This window comes from Strix aluco, chromosome 1 (genome assembly GCF_031877795.1).
Source record: "Strix aluco isolate bStrAlu1 chromosome 1, bStrAlu1.hap1, whole genome shotgun sequence".
NCBI lineage: Eukaryota > Metazoa > Chordata > Aves > Strigiformes > Strigidae > Strix > Strix aluco.
Window position 1 is genome coordinate 49,977,287 of NC_133931.1, and position 17,520 is coordinate 49,994,806.

At 41.9% G+C, this 17,520-nt stretch overlaps 1 protein-coding gene across 6 annotated transcripts in view; it reads left to right on the plus strand.

Moving 5' to 3' along the window:
* The first annotated feature begins 9,524 nt into the window (after positions 1 to 9,524).
* Positions 9,525 to 17,520, plus strand: part of CHST9 (carbohydrate sulfotransferase 9) — a 92,338-nt gene continuing 84,342 nt past the window's right edge. Inside the window, exons 1-5 of one of the 6 annotated variants that reach the window (XM_074820363.1) lie at positions 9,525 to 9,609; positions 10,296 to 10,441; positions 10,548 to 10,637; positions 15,086 to 15,145; positions 17,144 to 17,340. In XM_074820363.1, coding sequence (XP_074676464.1) covers positions 17,241 to 17,340 — 100 coding nt within the window. In that variant the 5' untranslated portion in view covers positions 9,525 to 9,609; positions 10,296 to 10,441; positions 10,548 to 10,637; positions 15,086 to 15,145; positions 17,144 to 17,240. The other 5 variants (XM_074820371.1, XM_074820379.1, XM_074820396.1 and 2 more) reach the window with 5 other exon arrangements.

The window sequence follows — 17,520 nt, forward strand, 5'->3', positions numbered from 1 at the left end:
GCCTTAAGTGACAGCAACCACCATCACCAGGCTCAGTGCATTCTCCAAGGTTATTGGACTCAAGAGCATTTTCAACTACTAATTGTTTTTCTGCATGCTTCTTTGTTTGTCCCCTGGTCTGATAATTAATTTCTTCATTCCTTCCTCAGGTTCTCATGTTCACACACTAATTTTCTTCCTCAAGCTCCTGAAATGTTCTTGTGTACCTTAACCTTTCGGATAGAGCCACTGTCCTCCTGAGCATGCCCCTGTTTCTTATGTGGGGCTCTGCTAAACGAGGTAACTCTAGAGCTGCCCCATCAGCCTCAGAAAAGTCCCTGCAGATTTACAGAGGTGTGGCTAAATGTGGGGTTAGTGATTTACAGATAAAATACCTTTTCCCTTGTGGTTCTTCCAAACACGTAGCATGATTGCTACGTGCAGTGGGAAGCTCTAGACTTTTTGCACCAGCATCCTGGCTGGCCACTGTCTCATCAGAGAGAGCCTGAGGAACTGCTCTTTCACTGCTTGAGCAAGGGACTGACAACAGCTAAAGGGAATTTCTAAATAATCATAGCATCACTGGGACTTACACTCCCTCTGACAAACAGTCCTGGAAGAAATAGATAAAGATCTAGATGTGCTCAAAGGGGAAAAAGCAAGGAACTGCAGTGGCCGTCAGACTCTGTGGAAATAATGACTCAGCCTCTGTGAATATGGAGGAGGGTGCTGGCTTGGGTGATGAGAGTGAGCCACAGCCACCATTATCTTCAGGACTCTTAATCCAAAGTTTTTGGCAGCATTAACGTGACAGCTACTCATGCTTGTGCAGGAGAGCATGGACATGCTAGAACAAAATGCATTACCTGTGCCCATTAGAAGCTGTTAGTTGGCAACAGAATCTCAGTCTCCCAGCACCATAAACTACTACTTCTGCCATGACATGTGTTCCCCATAGGTTTTGCAATAGCTATGTGTAAATACTTGCAAATATTTACACCGATTTACAAGATCACTGTACGAAGTGGAAATCAGAAATGTGAAATTTGTTGACCTGCTCTGATCAGTGATTAACATCATCTCAAATGAAAAAGTGTGCACTCCTGGAATACAGGATATTTCATTATTTCATTTAGAGGAAAATTCCATGTTATGAAGCATCAGCCTTTGTGGGCCTGTTGACTATAAGAAAGCCATTCTGTCTGAATATTCAACCTACCCATACATCCTACGTTACTATACATTAAAAGGATGTAGAATTCATTTTATCTGTACACTTCAAGATATTAAATTGTATGTAGTTGGTATCGCAGCTTTTCCTATCAAATTATCCCATCTTTTGGTGGTGGTGGTGATAGAGGTAATGGTGGTGATTCTGGATTTCTAACACTAGGATAGGGGAAAAAAAAGACCTTACTGAAGCAGAAAGTGTGATTGTAACAATGCAGAAATGAAAAAGGATGTTCGGGGGCAAGTATAATACCTGAAAGGTGTTGTAACTCATTTATTGAAAATGACCAGGTTTCATGCTACCATCATCTTCTTAAAGGATTGCACTCAGTCCTCTTTGATGGCTTAGAAGTCTCTTTTTCTATATAATGTAATCTTTACAGGCAGCTGCTAGAGAATGCAGCATAATGAAGGCAGGTGCTGAATACAAGATACATTTATGTCATAAGGTGAATTTCATACATTTTATTTGAAGTTGATCCATCAATTGCAAACCATGATCTGATGTAGCTAAATGAGAGGCCCCATTCTGCTGCCAGGGTGGCAGAATGGAAATCATATATATAGCCTGCAGCCCCAGAATAGTATTAGAGCACTATGCATGCACTTGTTGGGGACAAGGAGACCTGAGCAAACACTGCTCGCTCATTCACTCTGACCTTCTATAGAGGATACTTTACCCTTATATTAAAAAAAGAATACTCTAAAAGCCCAGACACTTGGGAAGAAAAAATGATCTGAAGACAAACATTTTCCAAATATCATTTAATTCCTTTACTAAAACATCTCTCCACCTCCCTCCCCCCTCCATGTAATTTGGCAGTTGGTGATAGTAAGACTGGTGATTCAGTGGGAGCCTGAATTTTTCCATCTTGTTAGTCCCTGTTGATGGTTTTGGGGCAGTCCTCCATAAGATCTGTTGTTTCACAGCTGGCAGCCAGCAGCTGGCTAGTTACTCCACCTGGAAGAAAGGATGTGGCAGTAATTTTCTGCAGGTCCTGGAGTGTGAGAAGAGCAATCACAGGTGAAAACTCTGGAGTGGCCCAGGCTGCAGACACAACAGGAGTCGAGTTTCATGTTGTGGAGCTCTGGACTTCTAGGTTAATAAATCCGAAATACAGTGAGAGGATGTATTTGGTTCTGTGTGGTGTATGGACCTCTGACAGCAGGATGTCAATGGGATATGCTAATAATGGTTTCCCTGTAAGCTACCTAACATATGGGATATTTTTACAGCAGATGATCCTGAAAATCCTGACTATTTCAATTTATTTGCTTTTGAAAACATAGCTTGGCAGTCAGTGTTATTACACTGACACAAGCAGCAACTGTGTACCTAACACCAATTTGATGTCTGTGAAAGAGATTAAGGAAAATAAACAAAATTCCTGCTACTTTAATTCACTGCTGAAAGTTTCAATTGGTTTTGTAAGCTCAGCTCTTTTTAGATGACTTGCAAATTTGAAACAAAGGATATATTTACAAATCATGTATGCATGTAGACTTAAACATCTGTTGACCTTAATGTATGTGATCAAAAAATAGTTTTAAGACAGCTGTAGTTGGAAAATGTGGTCAATGACAACCCACAAATGATAGGTTAAGGATGTTAAGTGTGTACAGGGCCCACATTTCTTGCAGTTTCTTCTCCTGTCTAACATTCAAATAAAAAAATTAATTCAATCTCTACTGACCAAGAACTTTGCAGATTTTAAACAACACCATAAATAGTTTTATCTGTGCTTTAGTTCTACAAGTACTGTCAAATATTTGCCATGATCACTATAAATCTTTCCTAAACAATATATTTTTTTACCTAAGCATTTAGCTGTAATGGGGTAATTACAAACTAGAGCATTTATTTATAAAGCAAATAAAAGAATAACAGGCTGCTTTGTTTATGCTTTAGCTGTTTTCCCACAGTAACTAAGATAATCCCAAAAATTACAAAATAACAAAAACATTGAAGCTTTTCCATTTCCAAAATTTGACTAAATTCCCAAGCACACATTTTTTAAAAAACACTTAAAAATAAGTATAAACAATCATCCCATTTGTGAAGCCCAACTCAGGTGTGTACTAGGAAAGGCACTTCAGAATATGCTACAGTTCCATTGGTTTTTGCAAGTGCCTAATTGCGCACGTAGATGTTTTCCTACATTAAGATGAACACTAAAATTATTTCAGCTTCTCTCATGGATGGGGTGATAGATCATATTCCCCTCTCCAGATGTGGAATAACAGTCTCTAGCAATGAAAGCACTGCACAAGTGTATTTGAGGAAGTTCATAATCTGTCCCAAGTTACTTATCAAGTATTCTCAAATTTCATTCCAAAAACAGAGAGATGGAAAATTATGATACCATCTGGAAAAGGTGAGTTCAAGTAGGCACAAATCTAAAGAAAGTCCTGGCCAGAAGAATGGATCATTTAAAGAATCCTTGAGGAAACCACCTTTGTTCAGGAGGTTACAATGAGACAGAGACAGAAAGAAGGTGGCTTACACTGAATTCATGAGTGAGATAAATTCACTGCAAAATTCAAACATAGGGTAAAGGATGATTGCTTCTTATTAAGGAAACAATCTGCTCTGTGTCGCGATTTCCTTAGTAGGAAGAAATGATTTACCATGTAACAGGTTACCACAAAGAAGGTAGTGAGCTATTCTTTGTCTTTTGGAAAAAGAAAGAAGAAAAGGGCATGAAATCAATGAAGGAAAACTAGATTGTTTACGAGGAAAAGTTTCCTAAAAATAAAGAAAAACCTTCCTGGGAAACCTAATTACCAGCAAGAAAGTAAGCCAAATCCTGGAGAGCATGGTTTATATACAGTTGAGCTGAGCTGAGCCAAGGGAAATTAGCAGGAAACCTGTGAGATGTGTTAGGATTTTATGATCCTGCGGCTCCATCATGGTGTTCACTTGCACTTTCTTCTACAGCATTTTGCAGCAGCGGAGCCCGAAGGCAGGAAAAATGGCTGTGGGTATGTGACAGGAGGGAAAACCCCTCGGCTAGAGAACTTTCTGACATCACCCCTGTTTACAGAACAGCTCCAAGCCTAGTTCCCAGCCTGAGCTGAAACGATTCTTCCAGATCTCCTCCTCTTTGAAAGTCCAACATAAGAGGCACATTTGGTTTTCCCAGGCTACTCTACTCTTCCTTTCAGTGTGTAAAGCTACGCACTTCAGTGTTTGGAAAACCTGATTATGCTGTTATGAAGATACAGAGTTTAATTGCCCATGCATGCTGCTGACTCACAAATCCATCTTGTCTCCCAACCTTAACAAAGAGCTTTTAATATGTGAGGATATTTCCAGAACCAGGAGCACACATAGTTCCAAACAATGATCCTGCTAGGAGGAGGGATAAGAGAATGAGATATGAAGCTTTATCCACCCTGCTAGATCTCACTGAAAACAGCACCACATGATGGTCAACTCCATCAAATACTGCCAATAGATCTAGCTACATTAGCATAGTAATTAGACTATAAGTTTATAGCTAAAAGAAGATGGCCCACCAGAGCAATCACCATTGTCTCAGTGCAATATCTTCATCTAAAAACCCAGATGTGAGAATATTTTTGGCAGAAAACAGGCAATAATAGGCCCCTCTTGGTTATGCCCCCTCAAAAGCTATCTTTTGTTTTATATGTATCTCAACTTCTAGCTAAAGGGAAGTGTGTGATGAGCAGTGAAATTGCTTCCAAATCTTAGGCTAGCCAGCATGCATCCTACATCTAGTATAGAATATTTGACCTCATTTTTCTCAGACTGCCCCTGTAATAATACCTTGTGGAGGTGCAAAGGCACACGGCAGTACTCATTACATGATGACCAAACACTTGAGACTAATGCCCACACTAGAATTTTATTTCCAAAATCTGTAGTTCTCTTTCTGTCTCTTTCCTACTATATAGTGCCTGGCTGTCAGTCTGCTTAGTCTTTATTCTACTTTCCACCCTCATCTGCCCTAGAATTTCTCAGTAAGTTTTTTTCTGGCACATATGAATACCATAATGTCATAATTTGCTCAATGTTTGAATCCAGGCTGTCAGAATAGGTTCAAAATATGTCCATTGGTCCTAATAAGCAATGCAAACATTCAACATGTAGTACAATGCTGACACTGGCTAAGAGAACTCTTATACTGTTTCATTTCATTCAATCCTCCTTTATCTGTGCTTCAGGGCAGCTGCCAGACTGTCACGTCACCGTATCTCTGCTTTTTATTCCAGGTATTTTAGGATGGAAGAGGAACCAGAACACTGGAATTACATATTTAATGGTATGGTGTCTTGTTTCAACAGATTGTGAATCACTTTGGAGGCACACTCAGTTTCATGTATCAGTTCATTTCTCTGTCAATTTATATAGACAGCTTGTCAACAGATGTTGAATCAGTGCAGAACTTTCTACTACCGGGAGTGTTGTTGGGAGTAAGAGAATTTTGTTTGTCTCAAATTCAGAGGATGTGTAGAGACCAAAGAACAATATTCAGATTTTACTTCTCTGACATTTAGTAGTCATGTAAAAGATAGTAACACTGCTCTTAGAAGGGTTTTGGTGAGGTTTTCTTCAGTCTATGTAATGCCTAAGAGCAGTCAGTCATAGCTGAGAAATACAGACTCCACAGTATGGACGGAGATAATCTGCTAGTGTTCCTTCAGTCAAAATTGAAAGACAAGCATGAAGAACATACCCTTCAAGAACTTAACGAATGCCTTTAAAGTCTTTAAATCAGTTGAGAACTTCACAACTAATTTTGTGTGAACACCGTGATACCGATAACTGAAACACCAAAGAAACTGTCTCCCATTTTAGAACTGGAATAAGGTAACATACCAACCTTCAAAAAAAATATTGCAGCTACTGTTTTCTTTTGGACGTCTTTTGAGACAGGAGCCCATTAGAATAAAATAGCTCCACAGTTAACTCATTGAAGTGTTTAAGTCAAGTTGGGTTTGTTTTTAAAGACTTCTTAAAAACAAAACTTTGTAATAGCTGAAGAACAACAGACACTTTGAATTGCCTAATATTTTTGAATGAGCACACAACTTGCTTAGAAAGGCTTTGATAATTACCCCAGCATGCCAGTTACTGAGCAAATGAAGTTTATACCAAGTTGCTAGCAGGTTTTTTTTTAAAGAAACATGCAAATGCCCCATAGCAATGCTTAGTAGAGGCAAATTTTAGCCTCCTAACTGAGAAAAGGAGCATGTTGTAGGTGGTGTATTTCTAGCTAATTAGCTGAAAATTAAAAAAGCTCAAGGAAATAAAATGAAACTACTTGCTGAATGATTTATGCCCTGGAGCAAAACACCTTCATAATGATAAAATGCTTTTAATCACCAAAGGTTTGTCTAATCGGCTTTCTACTGATATACAACCCACAGCAGTGAAACTGTGCCAGTGTGGCCCGTCCCAAAATTCACTGCAGTAAATGATAATGGCACTTGGAATTGATTTGCCTGATCTAAAACACCCTCTGAAGGTCTAATCCTTCCCCTTTGGAAAAGGATCAGGCCAAACAGGCACAGTTTTGTCACAGCTGCTGTTTGAGTCATGGTTTTCATATTAAATTTTTCTTTAAACATAAGAATCCTGACTTCTGACTCCTTGAAATGTGTGTATCTGTGTGGGTGGCTGAGCTAGCTTTGCCATAAACTTTGAAAAATGACAAACGGAAACGTGGGCCCTGTGGAAAGTTCAGCAAGAGCAAGGGGTTTCCTAACAGCTCACAACAATGGTGCACAGGGTTTCTGTCCCACCTCTTGTGGGGGAACGGTCCAAGCGCCCACAGGGCACTTAGGGGGCTTACACAGTGTGCACTAGCAGTCCTCAGAGAAGCAGTCATGAGTGTGGGTAACTGTGACCTACCCTCCACACCAAACTTTCCTCCATGGCTGTCACTGCTAAACTGAGCTGAAAATCTACACAGAAAACGTAGTTAAAGAGCCTAGATTGGTCTTACTGTAGAGTAAAAGGTGGCTTTATTTCAGCGAATTGACCTGTAATTTTTGGCAGGTTTCAGTTTCAATTAATGACCTGTTATCTTCCGTCTCTAACTGCACTGACTACTCCTGTTATTGCGAGAAGGCATCACCACCCGGCCACTGTCTCACTACTTCCAGAAGATGACTCTGCTACTTTAACCATTGAGCTGCTTGTCTACCAGAAGTCATAGGAAACATGCAGAAACCTGCCAAGAATAGGGTTTCTGACGCAGGCACTGGCTCCATACCAACCCGGCTGACACAGACAGACTGCCGCCACCCTTTCGTAATTCATTTCTTTTTTGTTACATGTCAGGCTTCAGAAGGTGCTGATTACATTTACGTAGTTGATGAGCTTCCTAATCCAGTGTCCAATTTCACCTGCATGTTGAATTTTTAATCTTGTAAAGATTCTTAAATCCATAGCTGGAATATGCCCTCTGCACTGGAAGAACCTGTGGTGGAACACATATTATATAAGCTAAATGCATGGTTTTTTTTTTTTTTTATTATTATTAAATTGTAAAACAAGACTTGGCTTTAATCCCAAAGCAATTAATTTTTTCCTTTAACTAAAAAAAAATAAAAATCAAGACATCTGATCTTTTCAGTGTTATATATAACTTTAATCAGTTGATGGGTACAGCTTGAATAGATCAATCTGAAGAAATATGTTTGCAGCATGTACTTATTGAGTGAAATTAAATCTACAACACTCAGAAGGTTAATTTGTATATCGTTATTAGAAGCTTCAGTGACCTTCATTACAATCTTCTGAGTGTATTACCTCAGGAAACTAAAATTCAGTAGGCATGCTACTTTTCTCTAAAATCTCACTGGCCATCGGGGACTAATAGATGTGTAATTTAAATATGAGGTTGCATTTTTTTGTTAGGGCATATGGTTATCATAGTATCACATGCCTGCCAGGTTATCTAAAAGGGGAAACACGCTCAACTCTTGTGAAACAGCAAACAACTGGCATATTCTGCTCTTAAACCTATTTCCCTCCCTCCTTCCTCCCCCTTTTATTTCTACTAGGGAGCCAGACAAGCTACAGGTGTGAGGAATAGTCTTTACTCACCAGAACTTTAAAGTGGATCTATGGTTGGCTTTAAACAAAAAGAAGGAAAAAAATCTTTGCTCTGAGCTGCTAGCCTCTGTAACAAACTGTGACTAGGGAGATCCTTAAGTGAGATAAAAGACAGAAAATTTATAGCACCACGGTGAGGCTATATGTACGCACACAACCCAAACTAAGCAGGAGCGGGATGGCTTAGCGCTTGGATTGCAAATCCATAGGGAACACCCCTGCGCACAGGTCTTGGCTGCCTATGGCTGCTACAGATCCTGGAGCACTTTGCAATGAACATGTGTTATCCCCAACGTCTAAGCTCTGGTTGGGTTAATTACACTCTGCCTAGTTAACCCCCCCTGGAAATCAGAGCAGTACACAGCTCTCTACCGTCTGCTCTGAAACACTGTCTGGAGCTGGTTGGCAAGGTTCAGCTTCACGCCGAAGGTGGTTGTACTTCGCCGGTTGGAGAAGTGATCCCTGTGTGCTGGCTGTAACCGTGTGTGAGATGATTTGAGTCCTGTTAGGGTAAAAAATGTTGTAAAAACGTGAAGCATTATGTTCCTCTTATTCCAAGAAAGGCCTTATGCTGTAAGTGAGCGATGGGCAGAGGCTGAGGGAGCATTTCAGAAGTAAGTGCTAGGGTAATTCTAGGGACATAGAGCTGCAGCAAAACGTCCACAGGGGAGAGAGACAGATAGAAGCGGTTTGAGCACAGCTCTGGAAAGTCAGAACTCCTCTGTGCTTACCCCATCTTAGCAAGAGCTGGAGCTATTTCTTCAAGGACTTCCTTGAAGAAATGTAAGTGAAGCAACGTGCCGGTTAAAGAAAGGTAATGTCATTTATCTACATGGCTGGTCTACTGTCACAACAAATGGATAACGTTTGCGAGGCACCTATGAAGTGCTAATAAGCACTATTTAAATATTTTTCTCCGTCATCCCGTTTCCCATAGACGGCAATAAACTTTTTACGTTACCTGTTTTAGTAGCCAACTACAGCTATGACTGGCCTCTCCCTGGCAGCTTACATTTGTTTGCTAGCACCTACCTCCGGGTGTGTCACCGCAAACAAAACCTGCGAGCAGAGCGCTTGGTCTCCGGGGCGCGCAGCGGCAGGAGGGGCGGGCGCGCAGCGCAGCTCTCCGCGCAGGGACACGGCGGGGCGGGCGGGACGGCGGGCGCTGTGTTTACCTGCCCCCGCAGGGACCCACCCGCCCGGCACCGGGGGGGGGATCCCCCGTTCAGGCGGGGGCCCCTCCCCAGCCCGCCCGGCCCCAAAGTTTTGCGGTGAAAGTTTGTGTGTCAGCGCCTCCCGGGAGCGGCGGGCAGGTGAGGGGCTGCCGCGGGGGCCCTCACCCGCTGGGGGGGGGGGGGGGGGGGTGTGTTGCTGCGAGGTTTCCTCCCCGGCCCCGCAAGCCGCGGCTCCCCGCCGGCACCGCCCAGCCCCGGGGCGCCGGGAGTTTCACCGGCGGGAGCAGCGGAGGCAGCGCGGCCGCCTCGGTACGTTTATCGCGGACCGCCCGGAGGAGGCGGGGGTGCCCCGAGGCGAGCCCCTGCTTCGACCGCCCCGGCCGTGGAAAGGGGGCTCCCCTCCCTCCCCCCCGCCCCGGGACCGGCCGCCGAGGGCCGCCTCCCCTCGGAGAGGGCGGGCTGCGGCTCGTCCCCCGAAGTTGAGGGGAGTGTGAGCCCCCCGCTGCGGCACCGCGCCAGGCAGCGCTCCGCAGACCGACCAACTTTTCTGCTGACTCCTCAGAGCCCCCCCGCAGCCCCCCACCGTCACACGACGGGAATCGGGAATTCAGGGCACGTCTCCAAAATCAAAAAAATTGGTTAATATTGCCTGTGCGTTTTCAAGCAGTAGAGTGAATGATTGGGGCAGACGGCAAGTCTACTTGGCATGCTGATAACACTTCGGTTCACTGCAGTCAATAAACAAGATCCTGTAATTTCACCAGTTTAAAAAAAGGAAGATCTTGCTTTGACACAGTCCTTTTTCTAATCTCCCCTATCCTAAGAGGGCGAAGAAAGTCCACCTCCAATCCTGCAAGAAGATTGAGAGCCATCAAGTTGCTGTCTCGTGAGCCCTGTTTCTGTTTAACTTCCCCAAATCCAGGTGACTTGCATGGGACTGCTCGCTGACTTCAAGCAGTGCTTCAGGCAGGTAAGAGCTAAGCATGTCAAACCTGTCTTTGCTGAGGTGCAGTAGGGTCCCCCAGTCCTGACTGGGAGCTGTAATGAAGCATAATAATGCTTTTTCCTTTTTGAAGTGAGGTGCCCTGCAGCTGTAGAATGAAACTCTTGGGAAGTTCCAAACCCACCACTTTCAGTGCTGGAGTGTCTTCTCTGTTCTCATTTAAGTAAGTGAAACTTTTCATGATGCTGTGTCGTCCTACCCACGAGTATATAGGTTAACTCTGCATTTATCTATGGTTAACACAATCATAGCTTTTGTTTGTTTCTTCATAAAGAATAATTACTAGAACTGCAGCTTTAAATTAATCTACAAGTGGCTGAGGGTTGCTGTGTGGATTTAAACTAATACGGTCTGAATGAAATTCAATAGGATATATGTTTGAGGAGCAGGACCAGGTAAGAGGTTGTATTGGTACATGTTCTCAGAAGCAGTGCAAGTGCTATGGACTGCTTTCAGTCCCCTAGTACAGTTCCTATGGAAAGATTTAATGGCATCAGCAATGAGTATGTGCTTCTTTACTAAAATGAGTCTTGTTTACAACCATTGCTTCATTAAGAGAAGTTTTTTGTTTGGAAATATATTGAAGGGATAATGAACTAGTGACTTTAATAGATTAAAATGGCCAAATCAAATGCAAACCATATTTTCTTTGCCACATTATTAATTTTGTATAACATGTTGTATGCTATAAAGTGCATTAATAACAAAACATAATTGCTATAACAACATTGTGGTCTGCTATGTAACAAGGGAGAGTGAAGTAGAAAAATGTTAAATATGTGCAGCTTGGCTGGGTGGGAAGTTACTTTGGTGATGTTGATGTTTGGAATTTCCTGACTACTCTTGAAATTTGAAATTTTTAAGCTCTAGTTTTTTTAAAGGGGCTTTATTGTTTCAGGATTTGCAGTGGGTGAGTGAAGGATGCTCACTTTGTTTAAACAGCTCCCTCCTTTGAAAAGAAATACCTACGTATTTCATACAAAATATTTCATTATTTTTGACTCATGGAACTCTAACAAAATTCTCTTGACTCAATTTGCAAGGTTGGTAGGTAGTAATCTTCCGTTATTGCCAGTGATAAAAAGTTGTGCAGGCCAGATGGTGTCTTCAGTTACACTTTGACACAACCTTCTTACACATAGCTCTTCAGGTGAAGAAGTTGCTGAGGTGTCAGCAGGACTGATGTAGTAGTGGGCTTGGATGCTGGGTATCTCCCTCTTTCGCACAGGTACTGAAATACTGGCTGTCATGGGGTGAGAGAAAAGCTCATCACTGCACTGCCCTGTCTGTACTCAGCCCCTGTAGCGAGGCCTGCCAGATTGTTAACCATCCCCCACCCCCCACTGCCCCCAGTAGATGCCTATGGACAGGAAGGGCTACATTATGGGAAGTTTAGGTTGGGTTGGGTTTTTTTAATTTTTTCATTTCTACAAACTTTCTCAGCAGCACTGAGTCTGGTTATCTTGATCTGGTTATGCACTTAATTCAAATTACTGTAAGGACTTTGACTTCACCCAACCATAATACTCAGCATAACTTGCCAGAAAGAGAAAATAGCAAATACTGTTTTGTTTTTTTTTTTCTAGCAACCACTGGAATAAACCAGAATGAAGAGTAGCACTGCCTGATATGAGGAACTGTGCAAGCATTGTTAAGAGCTGGAGCTGTGCCTTGCGCTAGCTGTTGTGAAGCCAGAAAGTTGAGATGTGGACAGTGGAAAGGTGATCCTGGAGGATCACCTACGCGTGAAGTAGGACACAAGCTAACAGATGAGAAGTGAGGGAGGAGGGGGAGCGTTGAAGTGAGAAGGTATCCTTGCCTCCTTCCACTCACAGAGCTGAATGTAGCCTGGGTCAGTGTCCAGCAGAACATTCCTCAGTGCAAAATTTTCTTGCTGTGATACTCCAGTGGAGGCAGCAGAAAAGGTATTGCTGCTTGGGGTAAGGAAGGAAGGAGGGAAGAAAAATACTGTGTGGGGTTGCAGTAGCTTTCTGTGTCTTTTCCTCATTTAACTTTCATTAATTCAGTTGTGTCTGAGGAGATGCTGAGTGAGTGGGAATTTGTGGTAACCCACAGTAATATGAATGCTTTGACCATTATAAAGAGAATCTGTTTTTTTAATCAGTATTCTACTGGCTAACCACTCATCTTGATCATCTTTTTCTTTCAGGTGAAGGAAAAAAGGTAAAGGGGAATGAAAAAGAAGGGTTTCTAAATAGTTTGAGGCATTCTAATGGTTTGCTTTTGTATGTTTTTGATTTTGGAACTGGTGATGGTGAGGGTAGTCATGGCAAGGAAATCTTAAGTTAGCCAAACATACTGTGACCAGATGCCATTGGTTTTGTGTGGTCTGGAATAGGAAGAATCCAGAAATGGTACCTGAGAGCTGGAGGTGCCTCTCCTCAGCTGCTGAGGTACTTCTCCTCAGCCAGGAGGAGAAAGGTGGACAACATACAAAATGAGGAATCATGCCAAAAGCAGGAGATGCACTCTTCACCATTTTTGGGTGGCTGTGCTATTTCAATTGCTTGTGTTGGCCCTGTACAAGAATGTGCCTCTTTGAACTGGACCCAAAGCACAGTGGGAAAAATGCAAGGATTTTACATTAGTGGAATGAAGGTTCCTGAAACTCTCAAGTTTGACAATGGTATTAAACAACTTGGCCTTGGAAGTGAATGATTATAAACTTGTCAAGTTTCTAAATTTTTGCTGCAAAGAGGTCTGTGTTGTCATCTAAGGCACGTTGTGGTTTTGTCTGCCAGATTAACTGTTTCTCCATGATGGATAAGAACAATACATAGCAATCTCTCTCCAATACTCAAAAGAACTTGAAATTTTGGAGCGCATGCGTCACTATGACATTTTCTGTGAAGGCTTGAGTTGAAACGGGTGGGACATGGGGGTACATGATTCCTAAAGAGATGGGGGGAGGTTGGGCTAAAGAAAAAAATTAAGTTCAACATAGGTGAGAAGGACACAGCAGTTTCTTAGGCTACATTAGTTTCACTGTAGCAAGCATCCTATCCAACAGGATGGTCAAGCTATCACCCAGTGGAGCCATGTTGCCCAGGTCTCGGAGCAAAGAAAGATTTACAGCTTAACTAGGGATGCTGAACCTCTGTCTGTATACAGCTGATCTCTTTTGAAAATACTTATGTTGAAAGTAATTGCTTGTTGGCTCTACCTTCACAGCCACAAGAGAGCAGTCATCTTGATTAAAGAATATTTGCAGGTATTTCCTCTTTGCCAGGATGCTAGAGAGTGTTACCCATGACCATTTCTTTTTAATATTAAAGGTTTGTCAGTGTTGTGCAGCCATTTTTCAAGTTCTACTAGAAGACTCGTAGACTTTTTTTAATGTCGCTATCATTTTTTCATATGTGGGTTACAAATCACTACGTTAAATAAATTAAACTATTCAAGCTGAAAAGTCTTTAAAAATCTTGTAAGGTAGCAGAATCGTTTCAGATTTTGGATGCGTTTGATGTGTTTAGAGTCTTAACCTCTGCTAAAATAGGTAGTCTTAATTAAAACTAATGTTACTGTTGTTTAAAACTAATCTTAAAACTTAGCCAACACAAAAACAAAGAGTACAGTTTCATATAAATTAAATTTAAATACATTAAACTAATAGCAAGCGGCATGAAAGCTCTTGATACAAAGATAATTGTAGTGACTGATGGTGGAGTAAATTGGCTTTAGGGTGTGTTTGGTAGTTTAAAAAACCCCCAAAGTATCTTGAACTGCTGTTTCCTTTTAGGAACTTCTATCTACTCAAAACTGAAACTACCTGAGTAGAAAAACATCTGTTTTCTTATTCACAGATTAAATTGCTTGGAAGCTCCTTATTTTAGTGTGAATCCTAAAGGTGATGACACAGGGCTTGTAGATGGTGCTGCATGCAACCATGACGGTATTTGGGCAAGGTCAGCTGTATATCCTATGCCATCATGTGTCATGGATGCATGCGATGGCTGGTATTGCTAAAGAAAAAAACATTTGCACTATTCCTTGGGTAAATCCTTTGCAGGCTGTAGTTTGATTAAACCAGTGTTTCCTGACTTCCTTTGGCAGTAAGGTCCTATTTCTTCTTTCTGGAATGTTTTTTAGCTGGATGAGCTTTCTGGATGTTACTGTGCAGGTGTGTGAGCCCTCGTGGTGGCAAGAGCTGGGCAGTCAGGGATGATGAGAGCAAGTTGCTGGATGGAGCAGCACTGCGAGCCTACACGTGTCAGAAATGTTCCTCGAGATGTGGTGTGGAGTGCTTTGCTTTCAGCATCATCCATGTGGACTGAGAAAGCTTTTCTTGCCCACTCAAGGACATTGGTTTTCAGAAAGAAGAGCTTAAAATGCGAGAGTGTTGTGTAGTCAGAGATGGAAACAAGTGACAATACCACAAAAGTAGGCTTATTTGGAAGCATGCCACTATTTACTGTGTGTGTCTGGATTGCTCACTTTTTTATTATAAGAGAAAGTTATGAATCCCAAACAACTTTTCCAAAAGAAACTGATTCCTGCTTTCTAGTACCTATAATTTAATTAATCTCTTTCAAAGATACTCGCTCAGACCTTCATGTCTTACTTATTTGTTAGGTTTTTTTTCTAATCCAGATGCTGTCAGTGTCCTGTTACATGAACAACACAGCTTTTGTCTGGGGGAAAACAGAAGAGGTTTGTATTCATTGGTCCTTTGACTAGTGGTTCTTGAAGCATTGGTTATGCTGGGAAGCTTCTGGCTTGTCAGCAGAGTGATTTCTGGAAATATGCAAACAGTGCATTTGCTGCAGGACTGAAGTTAGGTGCAAAAACCTAAGTAAACCTTTTAGTGTAGGTACGGAAGATTGCAAGTGACAACAGCTAGTGAAGAGCTGGCTGGCTGGAGGCTCCACTACCCACACCCTCGCGCAAGACATTTCACAGAGAATTCCCAAGCGTTTTCTTTGGTTTTGCCCAATCTTCACTGCTTCCTTCCAATCCTGTGAATCATCACAATAGCTGCAAACAGGTACATGTATATAGCATGTAGGAAATTCCACCTCCGCAGAATGAAGGCAGAAAGAACTAGGTGGAATAAAGCGCCTACTCGCTTTTCTTGGGTCTTCCAGGTTCAAACCAGATACTTCATGACCCATGCAAAAGAAACTTCAGACAGAACATTTACATTCTGTTAATGTCTAGCTATCTGTCTGCTATAGAACAATTACATATAAAATGATTAATATTTAAACCCTGGTTTATATTTTCTGCAGGCAAGTTTATGCTTCAGAGAAGTGTATGGTTTTAACGGCACAGAATTGGGAAAAAATGCAGTAAAGTTCTGAATACAGTTTTGTTGTTCTTGAAATCTTTTGTCTCTAACATAGTGTGTTCATTCAACATCAATTTTTAATGGGAGTTCCTGCTAAGCTTTATGTGTATGTTTATTTTTAGAAACTCAGTGATTATAGATGTAACAGTGAGGAGTTATTTAAAATTACAAACTTGTGGAACATGCAGTACTTGTACATTTCAGAATAACTGTTAAATGCCTGAATTTTCTTTTTCTGTTTATTTGAATGTACATGTACTTTAGCTTTGTTCTTTTAACAGATTTCTCTTTCAAATATCTTCCAGTAGGTTGTCTTCTTTAAAAAGCTTGAGTTTTTCTTTGCATTCTTTGCAGCAGTTTACCAGGCACTTCTATCAGATATGCACTTACAAGGGTGTCCATTGTGTTGAATTTTAACACTTTTTCTTTTGCTGTGCAGGCCAGTTTCAACAGCTGCTCTTCAGCTTCTAGTAATGTGCTTTCAAAAGTGAACGTGTTCTGATTCAGGTTAAGGAGTTGGCTTTTTTATGATCCACAGTGTCTTCTATGTTCTGTTGTTATAAACTGAATTTTATGGTGCCTTTGTGGCAGATGCAGGGTATCAGGTAAATTACTTTCCTTTTCTGGGCCCTCTGCTGTGCAAGAGAGTAATTTTTTTGGTAAGGTTTTACATTTGATCTCACTTCCATTGAACCTCGTGGCAAGAATTGGGTTCTTGACAAGTCCTTCCCATGCTGCAAAATAGCCAAGTAAAAGATGATCCGTTAATTCCCTTTCTGCTGCATTACCGATATCATCTTATGCTGACCTTTCTTAACCCTGCAAAACTCAACTTGGATTCATGTCTGAGGGTAAACATCGGAGTGTGACTCCCCAAAGTGTAGGCTGAACCGATGCCAAGGCACTCTGAGCAGAGTTGTGTTATGGGGGTTACTTCCTTGGGCGCACCAGGTCACACGGTGCAGAAGCAGAGGCACTGAGCTACTCATCGCAGAGGACTGGTAGCCACCTGGGGGGGTCTCCAGCTGCTGCTTGTAGCTTCTCACCTGTGATGGTTGGTGGGCAGTGGATACTGGTGTGACACCTGGGCGTCTTGCCTGGGACATCACCTCCCTCCATTACAGCAGCAGGAGATGTCTGGCGGTGTGGAGGTGGAATGGTCTTTGCAGCCACTTTGAGAAACACTTCTGCTTGGAACTCATCCAGGGCCGGAAAGATTGTTGAGATCATGAACAGAAATCTAAGCATTGAAAGTAATAGCTTGTAAGAGCTCCAGCTTGTATATAGTATGCTGTTTGTACAGTCTCTGGTGAAGAATAAAAATGTAACGCGAGAACTAGCTCTATCTCTTGTTATTCCAGGTCGAAGTTTCAGGAGAAGATGCAGGCATGCTGAAAACTTCAGAAGAGTGAGCCATGCGTCCTTCTGAAAGCTGAAAAGTAGCCCCCTGATAGGGTCATGAACCTAAGACAAGTTTTTGTGTCTGTACTGATATTTGGGGTAGCTGGTCTACTCCTCTTCATGTATCTGCAAGCTTGGATTGAAGAACAACATACAGGTACAGTAGGTTTTCTCTTCTTGGTTTTTTTTGCACCCATTATTTAAAAGATGACTGTAAAGTCTGTGTATACATGTGGACAGCTGGGGAGAGTTCCCCCATTTGGTACTGTGCAGAATGGCATTGAAAACAGACTTGTTTTAATTGCTACGCTTCATATATGCATTAAGAAATTACTTG